Raw genomic sequence first — 21999 nt, forward strand, 5'->3', positions numbered from 1 at the left:
CCTACGTCAAGCAGCAACCAAGTACAAAGGTCGTAACTAGAAGAGATAATTGTTTGCTTCACTTCTTTATTTACTGTTCTATGTTTTAGGGAAAATAACTAAGAACTTATTTCAAAATAGCAATAATCTATATACATATATAATGTATAATAATTGAAATGTGACTATTTTACAAAATACTAGTCGACTAAAACACAGCCAAGACAGGTTACTTTGTACAGACCAAAGGTCACCTTTATGTTATTTGATACGGTAACATGAGTGCACATGAGCAGCAATGTTGTAACTTCTGTACTGTTAGCCAGGCATGGCTGAAAGATCAATATAATAAAAATACTAAATGTATAATGTTATGAGAGTTAAGCTATTTCGTCTAAACATTTATGTTTTCATGTTATAATCTGTGTTAATTATAGAATGAAGAGGCATAACTTATATTTACTTCCTAATTTTTTATAGTGGTTATGAGATCGGTCAAATCGACCAAACCCGTACAGAGATTCATTAATGAAAATAACATATAAAATATAAAGTTTTTTCTTAAACATTTGATAACTATCTGGACATTATAGAGAATTTGTATGTGAAATTCCAAAATAGATAGATGGGCAACATGCGAAAAGATATAAAAAGACATGAGAAAAACCTTAAGACTTAATAAAAAAAAAATTGATATTTTGCTTATGAAAGCATTGTAATGTTTACTGATAATCTGCCAAATTTCGTTAACAATCACATACTAACTTAAAAGCTATAGCATGAAAACTATAACAAGCACAAAATGATTACGTAATCGGTCCCAGGGACCGAATCCATGCTGAAAGAGTTTAGGCTTTAGAAGTAGTACATGGGTGTAATGATTTTACACAAAACTGTGTTATAACACTTTTTGGTTACTTTTTATTCTGTAAAAGTTATTTCAAACTCATTTCATTTCCCTGTTGTTTGTAAACAAATTTTAACAACATGACTTGTTCTGTTACTGGGATATGTTTTATTTGACATTATGTTTATTTTGTTTAATTTCTTGTTTTGAGTAAGATTATCTTTTTAATTTATGAAAAAAATATTTTATTTTTCAGTCTGTTTATGTAAATTTTTGGGGAGATTCATAACTGATGAACCATTTTAGGAATTTCAGATTACTTCTGTAAGTTATTATAATTTTTCTCTGATTTGTTTATAATGTTTTGTACCAGTTTTCAATTGGAATTTTTTGGAATTGACAGAACCTTTTTGTGTAATAAAGTTTAATAGTTTATTGAAACAGGTTAATCATTCTTGCATGTTCTTCCTCAGTATTTCTCTAAAAAATGTTTGTTTAGTTTTTACATGTCAAAAAGTAACACAATTACATTTCAAATATACACTAAGCCAACTTCAGTTATGCACTATAAACATAGAGAAAAGCAATTAGAAAATATCATATTATTCAAAAATTAATCTAACATTGTTGAAAGGTTTAATTATAAAGCCTAACAGTTTGGAGTTATTTTTCTTATTGTAGTAAGTTCCAGACCTACATATAACTGAACACACTTATCAGCCAGACTTGTAAAACACAATTACAAAATCTAACCAACTATTTATCTAACAAAATAATATATATTTTAAGGTTACTGCAAAATTCATTGATATATCTTTACACACAAAATGTTAGTGCAAATCAATGGTGTTGATTAAGACATTTATAAATGAAAACTTATGGCATTGAATTGTAATAATATTTATGAGTGAACTTGTTCATTTGTTTTTTCTTGCAATAGTTTTATTTTTAAATTGGTTTTATTTCAGAGGGATATACGACAAGTCACAAAATACATTGAGCTAGCCTTAGTTTTGGATCAAGCCATGGTAATGTTGTTTTTTATTTCAGAATTGAAGGAATGTGAATTAAAGAAAATAATTAACTAATAAATAGATAAATATTTTCACTACTTTGGAGCAACTTAGGTTTTGATAACCATTTTTTGTCAGCTTTTACACTAGTAGATTTTGTTTTTGATGCAAACTATTGTGATAAACTAAATTTACAATATTGTTTTTGTGTAATTATTAGAAAAACTGTACCTTTTTGGAATGGTTTCATAGCAATGGTTGTATTAACAATGTGTAAACACGTATATTTAAGTGGCTACAAGTGTGAGAATAGTGTAGGGAGTGGTCAAATAGTTAAAAGGATTCATTTACGTACAATTTCATCATATTATAATTCTGCTGTTCGTAAATTATTTTGTGATTAAGTAAATCATTGTGCATTTATCAAATTATTATTGCTGTTTATTTTGTGACATTATTGAGATTAATGAAGCTTTCTGAGAAACAAAACAAATTTCATTTATTGTTAAATCTCTGTTCAAAGAAATTATTTTATTGCATTTCATAAGACTATATTAAGAACATTATCAGAATTTTGCTCTTAGATTTTGAAACAGTGTTTAATGAGTTAAGTCATAACTTAACCGTGTATCAGAAGTAATTTAGACCACGGTCTAATAAGTAATATGTGGTTTAAAAATAAAACTTCTGTTGGTATCTGGATGATATCCAGATCATTTGATATATTTTTAGTGCTCTACAGTTCTGTTTACTTTCTGATGACTCAGTTATGACATTTGTCTTTCTGAAGCTTTTTCTTTGTATATTTGTATTAAATGTGCAATGATCGTGATCAACTGTGTATTTTAATATTTCAGTTTGAAAACAGTACAAGAAACTTAGTTATATCTGATGCCCTTCAGATAATCAATTGTGTGGACATGGTAAGTAATCATTTAATTATCTTTTTTAACAAACTGCGTTTAATTTTGTGTATGTAGTTTATGTTAAAGACAAGCAAACCTAGTAATTCAGCTGTGATTCTCTTGTACTCTTCTTATTTAAAACATGTGCTAAACTTACTCATAACGACAAGTTAGTCTTAAACATCACAAGACAATGCAGCTCAAATTATTGATAGTAGTTCAGACTTTGATCAAAAACTTGATATTTTTAGAAAATTGTTTATATCTTTTCAATATTTAAAAAAAATATATTCAACCATTTGTAGTAAGTTTGATAGAAGAGTAATGGAACATACAGTTTGGTAGAAACTTAGTCAACCTTTTCTAGACAAGAGAGGTCTCCTTAATATCTTCTGATATTTTTTCATTCTCATATTGGAAATACTTAATTAAACTATTGGAAATTTAATACAAGCTTTCTAAATAGTATCTAGTTTTAGCTTAAATTTTTTTATATAATTAGATTTTGTATTTGTATAATTTTTTACATTGTGAAATTTCCAAAAGTTTATTGAGATTTAAGTTTTAAGAAAACATTAAAAACATTAAGTTTTTATTATTGATCAGAACTTCCCTTTTGTATATCTAGTCAGTAACAACTTGTTTTATATTTATTAACAAACTTGTTTTATTATTTATTAACTAATTATTATTGCCCACTGGTGACTCAGCAGTAAGTCTGAGGGCTTATAACACTGAAGACTGTTTTTTTTGTACTCATGGTAGGCATAGCACAGATACCCATTGTGTAACTTTGTGCTTAATAACAAATAAACAATTAATACTTTACTTTGCCAGTTATAGTAGTCCCCACTTACAACTATAAATCATACAAAACATGGCAAAACCTAAATATTTATTTGTGATAAATGACCCTTTATTTTCAAAATGGTAGTACTGTTACCTTTATCAAGCATTGTGTCATGTTTTTTGCCACCAGTATTCTTGGTTCAGATTAATTTGTGTGTAATAAACATAGTTTGTTTCCAATAAATAATAATCTTTTTATTTATTTGTGTTGTTTGAATATTATAAACTTAACTGTGTATTTAATAGAAAAAGGATTTTTGTCATTTACTATTTTTGTTAAACCTAACAGAATTATTTTGATGGCTTGTCTTTGAAGAATATTCCTGTAGCTTTAAACAAGTGTAATTTAACAAAGAAATATTGTTAGGAATGAAAAGAAAGTTTTAAAGAACTTCCAGATCTGTGTTTTGTTTTTAAATGTTCACTGTTATGGGAGTTCTGGGTAGTTAATATGCCAAAAAAGACAGTACAAACTTCTGTTAAATCCAATTTATTTACTCTGTATTGACATGGATAAATTTGGATTTCTTCTATTCAGTAGTTTTTAGCTGTTGGCTCCAGCTATTTTCAGAGCTGATCTTCGTAGTAATATTGTTCAGACCACATACTTTGACTTCATAAAAGGGGTGGCAATGAAGAGCTTTAGTAATAAAACTGCTAACAGAGAAGGAAAATGAACTGAAAAACAAGACATGGATCATTATATTTCAGAGAGATGGTAGTTTCTTATCAAATAAAATATCTATCTTGGATGAGCATGAAGATTCTAAAAAGTTGAAGAGGTGAAATTCCTCAGAATTAATTAAGTACTACATAATGTTGAAATATAATTATAATCATACTTTTTTTTACTTAATTTTTAAAAAATTTATATGAAAGTGAGCTTGATGCCTGAAAGTTATATCAGTTATAATAAAATTAATTAGAGAGTATTAAAGTAAGTTTCATATATTCAAGTTTATGAGGTACTTGCATGTTTGTTCTTTCAGTTAAACATTTTTGTCCATAGTTTGCAATGGAAGTTTGTCTTTTGTGAATGTCTGTATTTGAATCATTCTTGAGTAAAAATTTGTCAAATTTATATTGATGTTGAAGACTAAGTGGTGTATTTTTCATCTTATTTTTTGGAAAATGTTTCGTATCATATGTCAAGGAGTCAAAATGACACATTAAATTCCCCCATATGTTTAACACTTTTCTTTGTCTACAGTACTTGTGATACCTGATATTTGTTGTTGTTTTTTCAGTACATGAAGTCCATAAATACTAGAATTTCTGTAGCATACATAGAAACCTGGGAGTATGAAGATCAGATGAGATTAAGTAGGGATTTGAAAAAAACAGTCCTTGATCTTTTGGTGTATGCATCACGACATTTACTGAAAGTTACTAAAGATGCCACTCATATGTTGACGTAAGTTCAGAATTAAGAATATCTTAATTTATGCTTGTTTTATTTTTTTCTTATTTTCATACAAAACTAGCTATTATATCAATGCTTCTTAAATAAATATTGTAATTTCTAAGATCATTTCAAATGTGGACAAATTCAATCAACTAAAATGATTTTGTGTAATTTTTTATGTATATTTAAAGCTTTATATAAAACAACATGCTTTTAAGCATTTGTTTTTTAAGGTTGAACTTTTTTAGAATTTGTATCGAATGATCATATTGTATATTTGAATGTCGCATTTAACATATTCAAACATTTATAATTTTTTCTGAACATTTATTAACAAATGAGCATATTTTATCATAATGTGATACCCATGGCTTGTTTTGTTGTTTTTATTTTCTTTTTCTCATGGATTCCATAAACTGTAAAATGTTATGGATTGGTTCGTTTAACAAGCTAGTAGTAGTAGTATTTTTTTAAAACTAAAACTAGCAATACTTGCATCAGATTTCCGGTGCTGTGAGACTAGATTTTTGTCTATATTACATGCTTGCCAGCCCACCAGACCACTTTTGGCAATTTTTGACATTTGGTAAAAGTAGTGATAATAATCACACTTGAGTCAAGTTGACAGTTATTAATTGCCTTCATGACATTGAGAGAAAAGCCAATAAAATCATAAATTATTATCAAACTTTATTAATTCATGATAATAGCAAAAACTACAGTTTTATGAACTTGTGTACTATAGTTATCTACAAGTGGCAAGTTCTGAAACTAAGTCTTCTGCCTGTCAATCACACCCAGACACCTGTTATCAATGTTTTTTGTTCTCTAACATGCAAAACTTCAAATTCATGCCTTTTGCTGCTGCTTAAACATTTCAACTCAACAATACTTTTGAACAACATTCAGTCTCGTTGTTGCACCAGCTTTAGGTATTTATACAAGCTTCACTTCAAGTTAAATTGGTAGTCATTTGTCTAAAAATCACAACAGGTTCATCTGCAGATGTTGCTTTTGGCACATTGGCCTATTATTCTTACTTAAAATATTGTGAAATTGTTTCAAAGACATGTAAGAACACTGTCATGTTTCTTCATGAAATGTTTCTCTAAGACAAAGTTAATTATTGATTACAAGATTAATCATCATCTTTCCCTACACTGGGTCATTAACTGAACTTGAATTTACAATACAACTGTCTAATCTGATTCTTTACTTGTGAAGACAGATTCCAATCTTTGAGGATGAAATGTGGCCAAAGAATGGTAACAAGAGAACTGGTATCAGTCAGTATTGGTTACAGTTCTTTTTGTGGTCCTATAAACTCGTTTCTTCTTAAACAAGAAGAATCTAACCCAGATGAATTTTTCATCTCCTAACTTATCATCACCATGTTTTATTATAAGTGCTAGAATTATCTTCTAGTGCCTTCTTTGGGGCTCTGTGTCAACTCTTGTCACAAATGTTGTTGTGCTTAACTGTATCATTACCTGGTGAGTAATAAAATAAAATCAGGTATATGCACGCCCCACACTTGTTTTTGTTGGCACACAAAAATATAGCTAAGAAAAAAAGAAGAAAAAAAGGTATCATGGATTAATTTCCTCTAATCCTGCTTAAAATAATTTCAAGTGCTGCGGCTATTGAGGATTCCCTCTTGTTTTACGCTGTGCTATTTTGTGAACACTTCTTCATAACTTTTGTCTGCCTTGAAAGAACATGTAGAGACTTATAAAAGTTCAATGAATTTTGTATGAGTGCAATATTAATGTTTTAATTCAAATAGAGAAATATAATGTATTCTTTACCTCATGTTAAGAAATGGTTTATGTATGTATATTTTTTAAATGAATGTAAAAGAAACTACAATATTTATATATATTGGAAAAGTGTACAAGACATGCATAAATCCTAGAAAAAATTTAATAAAAACCTGCTACATAACAGATTCTTTTCTTAGTGGACGTACATTTGTGGGTAATGTGGCAGGAATGGCAGTTCCTGACTCTATATGTAAAAGTAATGCAGTTGGTGTAAGTCAGGTAAGAAGATATGATAGTATTGTCTGTTTTTTATACCAAAATATTATTGTAATATTGTACTTTGAACATGTATTTTTTAATGTTATTTGAAACAAGCAAAAGTACCCACCCCCTGTGATGGGGAAAGTTTATGTTAACTTATCATTTTATATTATTTCATGGACTTTAAAAAGGTTAATTGTGTTGCACTCTTGCTTCACTCAGAGCCAAAGGTTTGAGCTACTTATACCACCCACTGTGAAAAGTAATTGTTGAACATTTCAGTTAAAGTTAAAGAGCTATGTTTATGTTCTTTAAAGCACCAGGCACAGCCTAGTGGTTAGCATGCCAGACTGTGAAACTGTGGGTCCATGGTTCATGACCTGTTGCCACAAAGTCATGCTGTGGGTGTGTTATAAGAGTGGTGATTAGCACATATAGCTTTTATATTATCAGGCATGAACATATGAAACAAATATTCTTCATAAGACATAATTCTCTGCTATTTTTTCATTCAGTACATAGATATGCTCAAGTGTTCCATGAGGTATAATTCTATGCTAGTTTTTATGAGGTACATAGATATGCTCCAGTGTTCCATAAGACTTAATTCTCTGCTATTTTTTCATTCGGTATATAGATATGCTCAAGTGTTCCATAAGGTATAATTCTATGCTAGTTTTTATGAGGAACAAAGTTATTCTCAATTTTTTTCATAAGATATAATAATAATTCTTTGTTTTTTTATGAGATACTGAATTTTGTTCTTAATAAGATATAATTCCATGTTATATAATTTACTGTGATTTAATCTTGTCGATGGCTTTAAGTAACAATATAAAACAGCATAACTTAATTTACATAATGTTACATTGTACAAGTTTTCCTTGAATATCTTCATTGATATTTCTAGTTTTATTCACACGGTATCCACTGTAAGTTGTTCATATTCACCTTGGACCTAATTTGAAACTTTCTGTTAATCCAAGTGAAGTCCAGCTTGTTAAGTCCACATGCATTGAATGAAAAAAAAAATAGTTGTAATATAACCATCCACTTTTTAGGTAACCAACATCTTTGAACCTAATGTAGTAGCAGTAACAGTAACTCACATGCTGGGCCACAACCTAGGCATCAGTCACGACCATTCAAGTAAGTATTTCTTGTTTCTTCTCTAGTTACCTTCATTTTTTAGGGTAGAAGATAGACAATAATTTAAATTTAAATTCATTCACGCTATTAAAATTTTTTACAAATAGCAATGCTTTCAGTACAGGTGACTTATTGAGTTTTGAAACCTGAAGTTTGCAAATAAAGCATAAATGGAACAAAATGTAAAATTAAAAGAGATTTATTTGTTTTACTTCTTTTATAATTAACTCTTAAAATTGCCTACTTGTTTTTGTAGCATTTACTACCAGTGAAATTTACGTATGGGTAATTTTATGTTTTTGCTTATTACAACACTCAGTGTTAAGAACTCGCCAAAAGTACTAGGTGAAATCGCTCACTTTCTATTCATTTACAAATTGAAAGTTTTGAGTATTTTTGATGAACATTGCATTCAATCTCAGGAAAATGTTCAATGTGTGTTAAGCATTGTAATTATCAATTTGAAATAATTTTTTAATCAATCAAATAGACTTAGTTTTGTTCTAACTTACTGAGAAAGAATAAGTGCTTTTTTTATTAAATTAAGATTTAGCTTTTTTTAGGCTCATGCTACATGTATTGTGATTGAAATATGTATGATACAGGAAAAACAAAGTTATGAAAAATGTAAAATCATTAAGGTCAATCTTTAAAATGTTTTTTTTTACCATTATAGTACAGCTTGTACAGTCACTTAACTTAAGAAAAATAAGTGTTTTCTGTCCGTAAAAATGTCATCTAACTCTTAAAGTGGTAAGAATTTAATTCATATTTCATCTTTACTGAATAAGTTTATTAGACTCATAAAGAAAGGTTGAAACAAACACTAGTATTGTTTATTGTATGCATTAAACTCTACATGTTCTTACTTGAAGTGGTCTGGAAAACTTATATCATCATCTCATAGTTTAAAATGTTCTGCATAGGCTTAACTGTGATTGTTAAATTCTAAATTGGATCCTTAAAAACTAAAACAGAGGCTGTAATTTGTTACACTTGTGTTGAAGTAATTGTTAAGATATGCAAGTTTAGCCAGTTCAGGCATTCATATTAAATCAATGCCCTAGGAAATAAAAATTTAGCTAAATTTACATGCTTGGGTTTTTTAAATCAAGAATAACTGCAAGGTTGAGAATATTATACTAAAACGATTTTGAATATGCAAATCAGTAAGTCATATGAAACCATAGCTGGTACGAAGCTAGTCAGTGGAATGGTATGTGTCATGTTTGACATTTCATAGGTAGTATAATGCCACCAAAAACTGATCACTTTTGGGAAGGACATGCATGTACTTGACCTTTCTAATGTAAAGTATTTGTACACTTGAATCATAAAGATTTGTTCAAATCAGGTATTTAGAATTTTCAAGATAATGATATCTCTTGTACTTAATGGCAAAAATTATGGATCAACTTGGGGACACAGGACCATTCAAAAAGAGACCTACAACAAGTCATTCCCCAGAGTTGGTAAGCAAAGTGAAGTTGTCTTGTAACAGGTGAGTATCCATGAATACAAAGGTCAATGGCTATAGCTGCCCATGTGTCCCAGGCAACAGTACAAAATGTAATCAAGATGGATCTCTTGCTGAAAATGAGACTAAAAGGTTATGGGTTCACTGAGATAAGGTTTCCAATCATACCTTTCATTCAAATGTCACATACCTCAAGTATCTGGAGAATGCCATACAGTATTGCACCTAATTAACACCTCCAGTTACGTTGCAAACTGCAAAGGGGTAGGTGGGTGCTAATTTGAGACTAATTGGGTCATATTATAATAGCTCTATTATAAACAAATATATCTATAATAAGTGGTAGCAGTCATAGCCTATTTATTTCTAACTTTGCTATAAACATCAGTGCTCACTATCACAGTAAATATGGTAATCATTGTTTATGTTTATAAGTGTCAAAAAATCCTGTGAAGCAGTCCTGCCATGTACCTGGTAACCTCCTCTGATTGACACAGCCAAAGCGTCTTCGAAGTTTGCTGCTACTGGGAAAAAAAAGTTGGAAAATTGTAGCCTCCATGATATTTATCAGTCACCAGCATTGATTGCTGATTTCTGCAACTGGAGTGGTGGTGGTGGGAGGTAACAGTGATAATTAGATAGGGGACATTAATTAGGGTAATGCAGTTCCAAACAAGAAATATCAAATGAGTTGCCAGGTGCAGTGCCTGTGGATTTCTATATGACTGGACTATTGAAATGGGAGCTGGGAACTGTGACTCTCGTACACTAAATGGATTATTGAAAGTCCAAAGGGTGAGGAATGTGTTTTGGATATGACACCCTTACAACAGAACCTTTTGCAAAGGAAACTACATTGAAGGCTATTTTCAAGATGCACAGTTGTCAAATACAGCATGACCAGATGTGGCAACATGAACTGTAAGTGGTGAGGCACCAAAATTGTTTTAATATAGTGTACTCAACCATCTGTAGTCTTATATTGTGCTATGACACTGGCATTGCAGATGTTAAAAAAATATATATTAAAGAAAATATCCTCCCTCCCCCTCTCCAGTTTCCAATATGCAGTCAGTCTTGTAGCAGGACTTGTTTTTTTTTTTTAGTGATAATCTTTAATCATCATTTTATTATCTGATACTTTCATAGTTGTTCTTGCATCTAAAAAACAAGTTGCACAAAACAGTATTGTTAGGTAGATTACCTTTAATTTTAGTATTATGAATTTCTTACTTCTGTTTGATTTATATGGACCATCTGTATTTTGTGAAATGGGTTAAAAAAAAAACTTTAGGACTTCAGGCATGATACAAATTTCTGATTGTTTTGTTTGGCTGGTAAATTTTTTGTATTTGGTAATGGCTAACTACTGTCCAAATAGCAATTGAATATTTATTTATTATGAAACCAGCCAAATAATTTTATCCATATTTGATCATTTTTGAAATAAAGATTTTCATTTACAGATGAATGTTACTGTCCAGACTGGTGGGGCTGTATCATGGAACAAAGTATCATGTAAGTTTTAGCATTAAAGACAATTTTATTTTCTAAACAACAAAAAAGCATCAAAGAAAGATTCTCTGTCTTTGTAATTTTCCTCTTAAAGTGATACTATATTATGTTTACATTTCTACTTTTAAAACTATTTTTCAATTGCGATATTCTCTTGTACACGGATTTTCAACAGAGTAAATGGACAAGGTCCACTAAACAGGAGGTTCACCAGATGTGACACTATAGAGAGTCAATACCCAAATTTTACACAAGAACAGTCTATAATAAGGGAACACTAGCAGAGTACAAACAAAATACAAGGAAAACGGGTCAGTGTTTTTAGTGGACATGTGGAGAGTATGCAGAAATAATTCTGTGTGACCCCACCAGTTCAGTGTACCCCCCCCCCCCAACTCTTGTAAGCTAAAAGAAAAATAAAGCTAAACTGTAAATGAAATTACCTCTTGAAATTAAATGAAATACAAACTGGCTAAATGTAAGTGAAACTCAATCTAAAGGTGAATTTAAGATTGCTACATCTGGTCAAAGTCTTTATCTTTTCAAAATCTTAAGAACTCGCAAAAAAATCACTTTAACCGAAATGATACTTGTGCTAAACAACAATAATTCTGCTTGATAGGGGAGAGCCTGGCCTTAAAATTCCAAATTCCAATAAACAAAGCCAGGCTGCTCACAGCACAAACTTCACACACTAAACCTTAATCCCTTCATGGTCAAATGCAGACATTGGGAAGCTCCTGGCAATTACACAGTCTTCTGACAAAAAAGACAGTTGTTATTTTTGGGTGGAGTCACGTAAGAAAATTCACTTAATGACCAGTTAGTACAAAAAATCTGTTCCCTGTGTGCAGCTAAAGCAAAGAAAAGTTGTTTACTTGAGCATCTTTCTACATCCTCGCAAAGAAAATAGAAATGTCCTATACCACTCTATTAAATGAATTTAAATAAAAGTAGTAGTAGAAGACACGTTGTGAAATGCACACACGCACTTAGTTTTACTCGTACAGTTCTATCTGTCATACGTTATATTCATATTATATCCACCTGCATATTTAAGGAAAAAATAGGGTGATGAGTATTATTATTATCAGGTTATGTAAATTAGATTTAAGCCAATTATATACTTGCTATTCAAAGTGTTCAGACTAAGATATTTATGTTAATCTCATTCATTTGCGAAATTAATATGTGGACTTTTTTTTTCCCCTCAGGGGTCACAATTCTATCCAGCCATATCAATTTTCCAACTGCACAAAAGAAGATTACCTCAAAACTTTTAAGTTAGGAAATGGAATATGCCTTCTAAACAAACCTGGTGAGGTAATGTATGCTTTGGTATCCTTAATATATATTTTAAAATCATAATTAAAATACAATTCTGGCTTGTGTTTTCCATTTATTCGTAGTATAACAAACTGTTGTATACGTAACCCTTTCCAGCCCAATGGCGTTATACTGGCCACTTTTGCATTTGCAGATGTAAATCATGATAACTATTAAATGTTTTTGAATATAAATTAGGTTATTCTAGTGAATTTACAATCAAATAAAAAAAAAAAGACATTACGTGGCATAGCCAGATACTATGTGGTTACACAAGATGCCTGTAACCATTGATCTGAAAGTCGGGCTTTATGTATGTTTATGAGTAATAATACATTTAATGTCCTAATGACATCATGTCCAGTTTATATAAAGAAATTCTGCAATGAAATATCTTTTATATCATTAAATCTAATATGAATAGATGATATATATCTTACCATATATTATTTATAAAAGTTAGCTCTGCATTTCTTTTAGAAATTATGTACAGCTGTTTTAAAGATAACCGATGTTAATCTCTTATATCATGTCCACCATAAGGCTCCTTGATTTCAAACTAGCAGTGAGAGTTTTTTGTACTACAGTCATATAAGGAAGAAAGGGAGCTGTACAGAAAATAGATGAATAGATTGTGAGAAAGAAAGTAATTCCAGTTTTCAGACGTTATATTTATGAGTTTACCAGTTTCAGAAACTTGAAAATTGTAAATCAAAAATACATTTAGTTTAATTTTACACTTTTTTGACACCATCAACTTTACAAATTTGCATCTTTGAAACTATTTGAACTAGAAATAAATTAGAAACAAGTTTTATCTACATGACCTGGAATTTGAAATATTTCTACTCTCATGTAAACATTACAGTTGTGGAGGGGGACAATGACAATTAGAGTTAGCAGTATGGATTTTTTATTACTTCATACAAAATAAATGTTAATAAAATTTACAAGAAAACAGTTTTAGATTTGAACATTTCAGTTATAGTTTTGTTTTATTTTGTAGTTAATTTAAGGGAAGCTGAATCAAGCAAAATTTTAAAACTTAATTTCATTTGTCCTGGTGAAAAAACATACCAGGCTGGAAGAGATTATCTCAACACTAAGTTAGAAGATGGAATAACCCTTCTTAAGAACACTTAGCATATTAGAAAATACGAAGTCTGATGTTTTTGTTGATTTATTTTCAACCTAAACTGTGTACACACACCTCTTGCACTGATATAATTATAAAACAAGATCAAACTGTTTTATAAGTATTTGTCACTATCTTTATTCAATTGTTATTTCTACTCACTGCTTTAGATTTTATTTAAATAAAGATCTTTATTCTTCATACTAAGTGATACTCTGTCAGTATTTTCTTGTAACTGTTTGAGAGACACTGCCAGCAATGTAACTTAGTTGGATTGGGTTGTTACCATCCATTATAAATGTGCTTAAGGTGATTTTATTTGAAAGCACATAGCTTTTTATTATAGGGGGGGGGGAATTGTTAGTTCATGGTACAACTATTCATAGGAATGATGTCAGTACTGCAAAATACCTGTTTTTATATTCAATTATTAGTAAATTTTTCTTCTTTTGATCTTAAAATTACTTTATTTACTCATTACTAAATTTGTACACCACATGGATAATTTCATTTATTACATACGTTTTTTGAGGTGAAGTATTTGGCCATTATTGAATACAATTTTCTTCTGCCACATGTGGTTATTTATCCTTTCTCTTCTTATTAGCTGCTTAATCATTTTAGAGTTGAAGCGTTTAGATATATTCAAAAAATCTTAACTAAAATTCAAGAAACAATGTGTAGAAAAAAAATCACATGGAAAAACAATAGAGAAAGGCACAAAACAGAATTTAAAAAAATGGTTGCCATCAAACATAAAGTTTCCAATTTCCCTCTAAAGAGTTGATTTTCAGTAGAACAGAAAGTAATAATCATCTTATATATATATATATATAGTAGAAAATTTGAAATATTGAATAAAGTTTGAATAGTTGACCAAAAAACAAAGTAGAGAAACAAACATTTCAGTGTCGGGACACTGTCAGATATATTTATATATATATCTATCAAAAAGCCTAATTTCATAAAGATTGTTGGTTATGGGTTTTGTTTCCTCTAAATTAATTTGAAGCATACATGTGATATTTGTTCACTAAGCTATTATCTATATGATTTCGTCATTATTGTTTTTCATTATACGTTGTTTAAATTTTTAAAGTCTAATTCTTACAATGATCTTAGATTATTAGGCAAGATATTGTTCTATTATGGAATAAATATTTAATACTGATAGTAGAGAGTTATGTTGTGTGACATAAAGTTGTAAGTATAATGTAAATAACACTGTTTGTTTGTTTTTTTGTGTGTGTGTAGTTAGAAACTTTTAAATCGTGTGGCAATGGGGTTGTAGAAGGAGAAGAAGAATGTGACTGTGGAAATATAGAGGTCAGTTCAATTTTTTTTTAATGTCATTATTATATTTTACAGCTCCAATTTTCAACAATTCATGAGTAACAGTCATACTATATTGTTGGCTATATGTTCTTATGTAAACTCTGTACTATTGTTTTGTTATGCTGTATACTCAGTTCACAACTGTATTTTAGGCTTTGCCAATAATGGTTTATCTTGGACTATAGTTAGTACAGAGAGTTGTTTGGCAGATTATGAAAATGCATGTTAATTAGATATCTTTTGCTCGTGATTGCTGGGATGGTATACAATAAGATTTCATAAGATGTAGGAACAAAAGGACACAGCAAAGTGCAGTGGACTTCAAAACTACACTTTAAGCCAGTAAGGGTCAGCTCTCTAATGAGCATAGTGAAAGCATGGTTACAAAAGAGACCCCCCCCCCTCAAAAAACAACAAACAAACAAACAAAAAATATTGCAATGGAGCTGGGCATATTTCCTGGTATTATTAGCAAGTTTATAAGAAAGATGGCCAATGAAATTGGAATTGCAACTATTGCAGTCAACTATATATATGAAGTCCCTAAATGTACCTACAATGATTTTTTTGTGCCATTGGTTTACTTATACATGTATTCAGAATTCCTAGATCTAATCTATTAGCCAGTTATGAAAAGTTTCAGGAGAGAGACGAGACAACATTAAGATGACTGTTTTCTGACGTCATGAAAGCATTGCTGCTGAATCCTCATTAATAATCATGGAACATGATTTCCAAAAATATGCAAATGACCTTCCATATATTGCATTTTTTTGTCAGGTTTTAACATATGAGCCAGATTCTTTACAGTAGGAGTCTGTGACTTGTTGGCAATAAATTTAAACAATAAACAAACAGCACACGACCCACTTGTTTTAAAATAATAAAACAAATCAAACATATATACAAATGTTTGTTATTTTTTACACTGTTGATTATCACAGCTGTATCCAGAGCTTTAAATAATTCTCTTTTTTTCATCAAATTCTACACAGGCTGGTTAAATTATTTTAGAACACAATTGACAAGACACATTATTCTTCTCTAATCTGTTATTGCAATACAGTCTGTGATAATTTCACTTTAAAAATTGCCACTATATTTTATTACCCTTTGAACCATGTCTAACTACTATCCGGTCCATTCTAAGTTGTAAATCACTCAGGGAACATGCAGCTCACTTTACGCTTATGAATTACATTACCCACGAGTTACTATGAGCTGCTCACGTGTGTGCCTCGTGAAACATTTCTATTATAATATTAATTATTTTACCTAATCTAATCTTAACTAACCTAAAAGGAACCCTATTTTTATAGACTAATAATATATATAATATAGACTAATAACATGCAGAAAGTACACAAATTCCCTTTTCTCTAAAAAATTTTCTGGCTTTCTAACTATGTGACAAAGGTTGTTACAGATTCATCCAAGCTAGTCGTTAACTCTCTCATAGGAATGATGTTAGTACTCTGAGTGAAATTGATATTTAACTGTTCATTACATAATGTTATACAATACATCATTTGATAGATGAAAACCTTGACTTTCTATTGGTTATAGGTAATATATAATTAAAACGTAAGAGAGAACTATTAACAAATTCTAAAAAAAGAGGATGTGACAGGTAGGCATGCCAGGAAGAGTGATTTTCTATTCGATAGCTCTGTAACCAAACAAAATTGAAAACTATAAAAATTATGGTTTGTCTGAGCAATAATGATTTTATAGAGTAATTTATGTTTAGTTTCCTACTTTTTTGGTGGGTGATGGATAAAATAGAGAAGATGATATGCTAAGAGAAAATTCGTCAAGTGGGCCACACTAGGGGAAATTCAGGATATTTTTTAAATATTGCCTTTTAGAGTTAAGAACTTAAAAACTTGTATACTATTAAAATATTGATTATTAGGTAAGATTTTATTTTATTATAATTGTTTATTTTGTGTCCTTTTTATGTTGGTCAGTATAGTTTGTTACACTGGACCCTCGCTGCCATTATTTTGGGATTTATTATAATTGTTTATTTTGTGTTCTTTTTATGTTGGTCAGTATAGTTTGTTACACTGGACCCTTGCTGCCATTATTTTGGGATTTGTCTGTTGTGGTATAACCTTCTTAGTTCCTGTCTGTATTATGGATTTTGTTCTGTATGCTGTATCTTTTTTAATTTGAATTTTTTTCTTATATTCTTTTTTTATATTGGTCAGTATTTTAGGTTTTGGTCATCATGCTTTATCTATCCTTTTTGATCACAGTCTGTTTTGGTTTGTTATTTTATACCATGCCTTTCTCAAGTATTTTGGGTCTTGTTTGTTATGTTATACTCCTCCTTATATCAGTCAACTTGTTTGATGAAATATTATATATTTTACATTTTACCACTAATATTTAGCATGATTAATTATTTAGTTGATGTTGAGCTTTATTATTTGTTGATTTCTTAAAGAAAGGTCTGTTTCAGGACTGTATGCGAGAAGATCCTTGCTGTGATCCAATAACATGCAAACTGAAGTTAGAAGCACAGTGTTCAGCAGGTCCTTGCTGCATTAACTGTAGGGTGAGTATAAACCTGTCAGTTATAAACTGGGAACATGAATAATGTTGTTCAAAATGTGGACAAAGACTACCAACTCTCAGAATTATCTAAGAATAATATTTAAGACTACTTTCTAACCAAAATGCATCTTTGTTTACAAAGACAAACAAACATCTAAAAGTGTGTTGTTCATGGGCAATTTACAAATATAAGTGTGGTGACTGCAATGCCAATCTACATTGAGAGGTCGGTATGACATTTTGCCACCTGTACCTATGGCCATTTAAAAATCTTTATAAAAACTAGGGGTGAAAGTTTGCCGGTACTCACTGGTACATAGTACTGGAACTTATTTTTAAGGTGGTACTAGTACCTGGACTTATTTGAGCTGGTTTTTTGGATGCAGGTGCATTCCATTGTTCCATCAGAAAGCATTTATTCATTGATGCTGAAATTTTCATTTATTTATGTATTCACGTAGTTTTTTTTTTCTCTGTCAAAAAACTGGTCCACTTCACCCAGCTGAGTACATCTACTTTTTTATTGAGAATTTCACCCATGATAAAAACCAGTTCAAAATTCTTAACATCTCCCTTTTTGCTATTTGTACACATAGAGAAAACTTAAGTCACCAAATCAGAAAAGAAAATCAAAATTATCAGCTAAGGAAAATTGATATTGAACTCTTCGTAAAATAGACTGTTAATTAATAAATATCAACAAACACTCAACAGCCACATAACTTCTTTTCAATAAAATATTATTTTAAACAAATAGTTGTACATAAAAACATTTTCCTTCTGTTTAATGTTATTGCATTATGTGCTATGCCTGTTAATACATAGTTGTAATTTCTTCATTTTTGTAGTAAACTGCTGAAGATGGATTGCATTTTTAACCTGAAATGTCCTATAAAAATGCTTATTGTTGCTATATTCAATTTAACGCAATGAGTTTTATATATGAGCACGTATATTTTGATGCGTGAAGGTTCAACAATAACAAGAAAATACTGTTTGTAAAATTATGTAATACTGCATGATGATTTAATAACTCTCATATTTCTACTTCTTCTGCCATAGAACTATTTTAACCAAAATTTGTATTCTAGTATTCAAATCTTTAACACAACAAAAACACACGATAACCGTTTAGTAAAATGAACAATATATATATATATTTATTAAAATTAAATTTGATTTTATGAAAGTGCAAAAACTGATGTCACATAAGTTAAATCTGGTAGAGAGCAGTACTTGTTGAAATTAAGCAGTTTATTTTTTATTTTGACCATAAGGTTTTTTACATTTAAGTCTAATTCTAAGAACGTTGATTGAATAATAGTTATGCTTTGATCAAAAAATAAAGTAAACCATAAGGAACATTACTTTTCACTTCAAAACTTGTTAAGCCTAATTAGATGAATTCTAAGTTATTTGTTCTTTGTCAGTTTTCTTTTAGCTAAAAGAAGGACCTGTTTGGTTAACGGTAAGGATGCACGGGTGGTAAAATTTAGCCGATTACTGGGTCCGGGCACCCAGTTACTAAACTTCGGCTGGGGCCAGGTGTAAACCCAAGACTGGGTTCTCCCCTCGCCCCCCCCCCAAAAAAAACAACAACAACAAAACAACATACACAGAAATTAGAAACAAAAACAAAATTGACATTTATTACATTTAACTGAATAATCACCAACAGAACATTCAAGTTTTAGTTTCAACTTTCATTGCCTAGTTTCAACTTCTCAAACCCTGACCCCTATTGCTCTGAAAAACCCCACCTTCTCCAGAAATCCACTTCTCAAGCCATGCCCGTTATTAACCCCCATTGTTCCCTAAATCCTCGACTTTCAGCGGGCAGTCAGTCTTTGTTGCTCAGAACCCGTTTTTTTTTTAACTAAACCAATTGTAACTTTCAGTACCGTGTAAGTTGCCACAAAGATTAAGGCTTAGATGCCATTTTCAATTACCCGGATTCGGCTGTTTTGAACTTCGACACTCGGCCTGAGCAGAGTATTACCAGGTAGACCAATACCCGGCCGGGTACCTGTGCATCCCTAGTTAACAGCATATTAATCCAATTTCATTCTGTCTTTCCATGTATATTTATATTATATAAGATATTTGGGAGGAGATGATGTTCTCACTTTTTAATTTAATAGAGTTTTAAACTGTGTGTTTATATCGTACTAAGTATTACCTTTAAGTGAATAAACTGTTGAAAATGCTTACCAAAACCCCTGTTGCTCTCCAGTTCATAAATTTCTACCATCATTTTCATTTGAGAATGTGATGGTTCAAATATGTTACTTTGTATATAAAGCTAATACATCAGTGATATTTCACCATAAGCCTCTCACTGAGCACTTTCTTTTATATCATTTTGTGAACTGGTTAGGTATTTTTTGATCTCATTTTATTCAACAGAAAGGTTCTGTGTGGCAACATTTCTTTAATCACAAAATATATTATAAAATAAATTATTTATTTTCACAACTTTTGTTGTGATTAATATTCTCCATTGGTTTGAACCTGTGATACAACACATAATGTTTGCTACTTTGAGGAAATTGTGGAAATCATTATAAATTTAAAATCATATCATCTATAACAAAATTCAATAATAAAAATATTTTTCCCACTGGAATTCATTGATCAGTTGATTAACATTAAATACATAAAATTTTTAACATTAGAAGCAACTAGTCGTAAATATTGTAGCATTATCACAATTTAATAATCACAGTATTTTTCATATTGGAATTCATTAGTGAAAAATCATCTTGATAAGTTTATTTTTCAGATGATTAGAAATTTTTGAATATCATTATTATTAGTATGGAGTGTTTATAATTATTCTTGAATGTTATAATATCTTTTATTAATAGAATTTTTTTGCTGCGTGATTGTTACACAGAATTAACAAGTTGTATACTCTTAGAAATTAATCTGAAGGTGTTTTCATTGTAGACTATAGAAAAAGTATATTAGATTGTTTTGATATGGAAAGTTGTGTTTTCAATTAGAGAAAAGTTATACAGACAATTAAGACTACCCGTAGACTATTGAGTGGAAAGACATTAGAATGTCTAAAGTCAGCAGCTTGTCATGAATGTTTTTTTTTTCATTTATTTTTCAATAAATTGTCATTATCTGGCAGTGGATTCTTGCCTTTGTTTTAAATACTGCTTATGACTTGAACAAATATATGGCAAACGTCGTAACACTTGCTGAAAATTATTTGTTTGCAGAAATGTGTTTGACCAAATTGTGTAATTTTGCTTCATAATGTATATATGAACATGAATGTATCATTAATCTAAATATAGCTCATTTTTCATATTTATCTAAGTTGACATTATTAAAACCTTCTGATTCCATATAATTATGTTTTCTTATTGTTTTTACTAAATACTTTTTAATTATTTCTTTCTAGTTTAAAATTGTGCTGCTTGTGTACTGTTTCTAATTATAGTATAATGTGTTTCGGGTTAACAAAAAAAGTGCTGGAAGAGTTTTCACAAAGAGTTGACAACTGATTTGTCTCTTGTAGTTGCGGACTGCTGGTGAGCTGTGTCGGAATGAAGCTGATGAATGCGATATCCCAGAATATTGTAATGGAAGTAGTGGAGAGGTGAGTGGTTGGACAAATAGTGACATATTTGTACTCTTTGAGAGAGTTATAATTATTGTGTTTTTTGCAGACTTCAGTTGCTAGTGTATTATTATATACGACATTTCAGTGAAGCTTTAATAACATTTTTTTTAGCCCATGCTTTTATAACAGTATTACAAAAAATTATCTAAGAATAAAGAACAGTTTTGGCAATGCCCAGTTTCTCTGTTAGAAATTCTCATGCTGGAATGAAACAACTGTTAGAATAAAAATTTAAGAATCACTAGGCATAATCCTACATTCTGTAATAAGAAATTTTAAAATCATCTTCTCTAGATAGCACTACAGAAAAAAAGTACTTGACATCATCAGGCCAATTATAATACTGAAGATCTTTCAACCCCAAATAAAACAAAAGTAGCCTCATAGGAACCATAATGTACTTACTGTCACCCTTTCAATCCAGATGCTTCTTTTAATAATTAAACTAGTGACCTTACCCTAAAATTGAGAAACTTTAAAAGAAGTGGAATAGATGGTACATATCTGTCAAATATAGAGAAAAAAGTCAGGGGTGGATTGGCATTAATGGACCAACCTGGGAAATATCTCATGGTGCATACTGGCTAAAGAATTAACTCTTTCAAACTGGGCTTGGTCCCTGGGACTGACCTCGTTACCATTTTGTGCCTGTTATTGTTTCCATGCTGTAACTTTTAGATTAGTAAGTGAATGTTGAGACATTTGGCAGTTTATCAGTAAACATTACAATGCTTTCATATGCAAAATATCAATTTTTTTTTTTATTAAGTCTGAAGGTTTGTAAAGCAATGTATCTCTTGTGCCTTTTTTTTTCTTTTCACATTTTGCCTATCTAACATGA

General features: G+C 30.2%; 1 protein-coding gene across 5 annotated transcripts in view; it reads left to right on the plus strand.

The window, feature by feature from the left end:
* LOC106465358 (disintegrin and metalloproteinase domain-containing protein 11-like) overlaps positions 1-21999 on the plus strand; it is an 82155-nt gene that overhangs the window by 31342 nt on the left and 28814 nt on the right. For all 5 annotated transcript variants that reach the window (XM_022393232.1, XM_022393229.1, XM_022393230.1 and 2 more), the window contains 10 exons: positions 1795-1854; positions 2697-2762; positions 4841-5007; positions 6959-7040; positions 8084-8171; positions 11115-11166; positions 12378-12486; positions 14879-14950; positions 17427-17522; positions 21054-21134. In XM_022393232.1, the coding sequence (XP_022248940.1) occupies positions 1795-1854; positions 2697-2762; positions 4841-5007; positions 6959-7040; positions 8084-8171; positions 11115-11166; positions 12378-12486; positions 14879-14950; positions 17427-17522; positions 21054-21134 (873 nt within the window). The remainder of the gene's footprint in view (positions 1-1794; positions 1855-2696; positions 2763-4840; positions 5008-6958; positions 7041-8083; positions 8172-11114; positions 11167-12377; positions 12487-14878; positions 14951-17426; positions 17523-21053; positions 21135-21999) is intronic.

The sequence above is a fragment of the Limulus polyphemus genome, unplaced genomic scaffold (genome assembly GCF_000517525.1).
Source record: "Limulus polyphemus unplaced genomic scaffold, Limulus_polyphemus-2.1.2 Scaffold1920, whole genome shotgun sequence".
Lineage (NCBI taxonomy): Eukaryota > Metazoa > Arthropoda > Merostomata > Xiphosura > Limulidae > Limulus > Limulus polyphemus.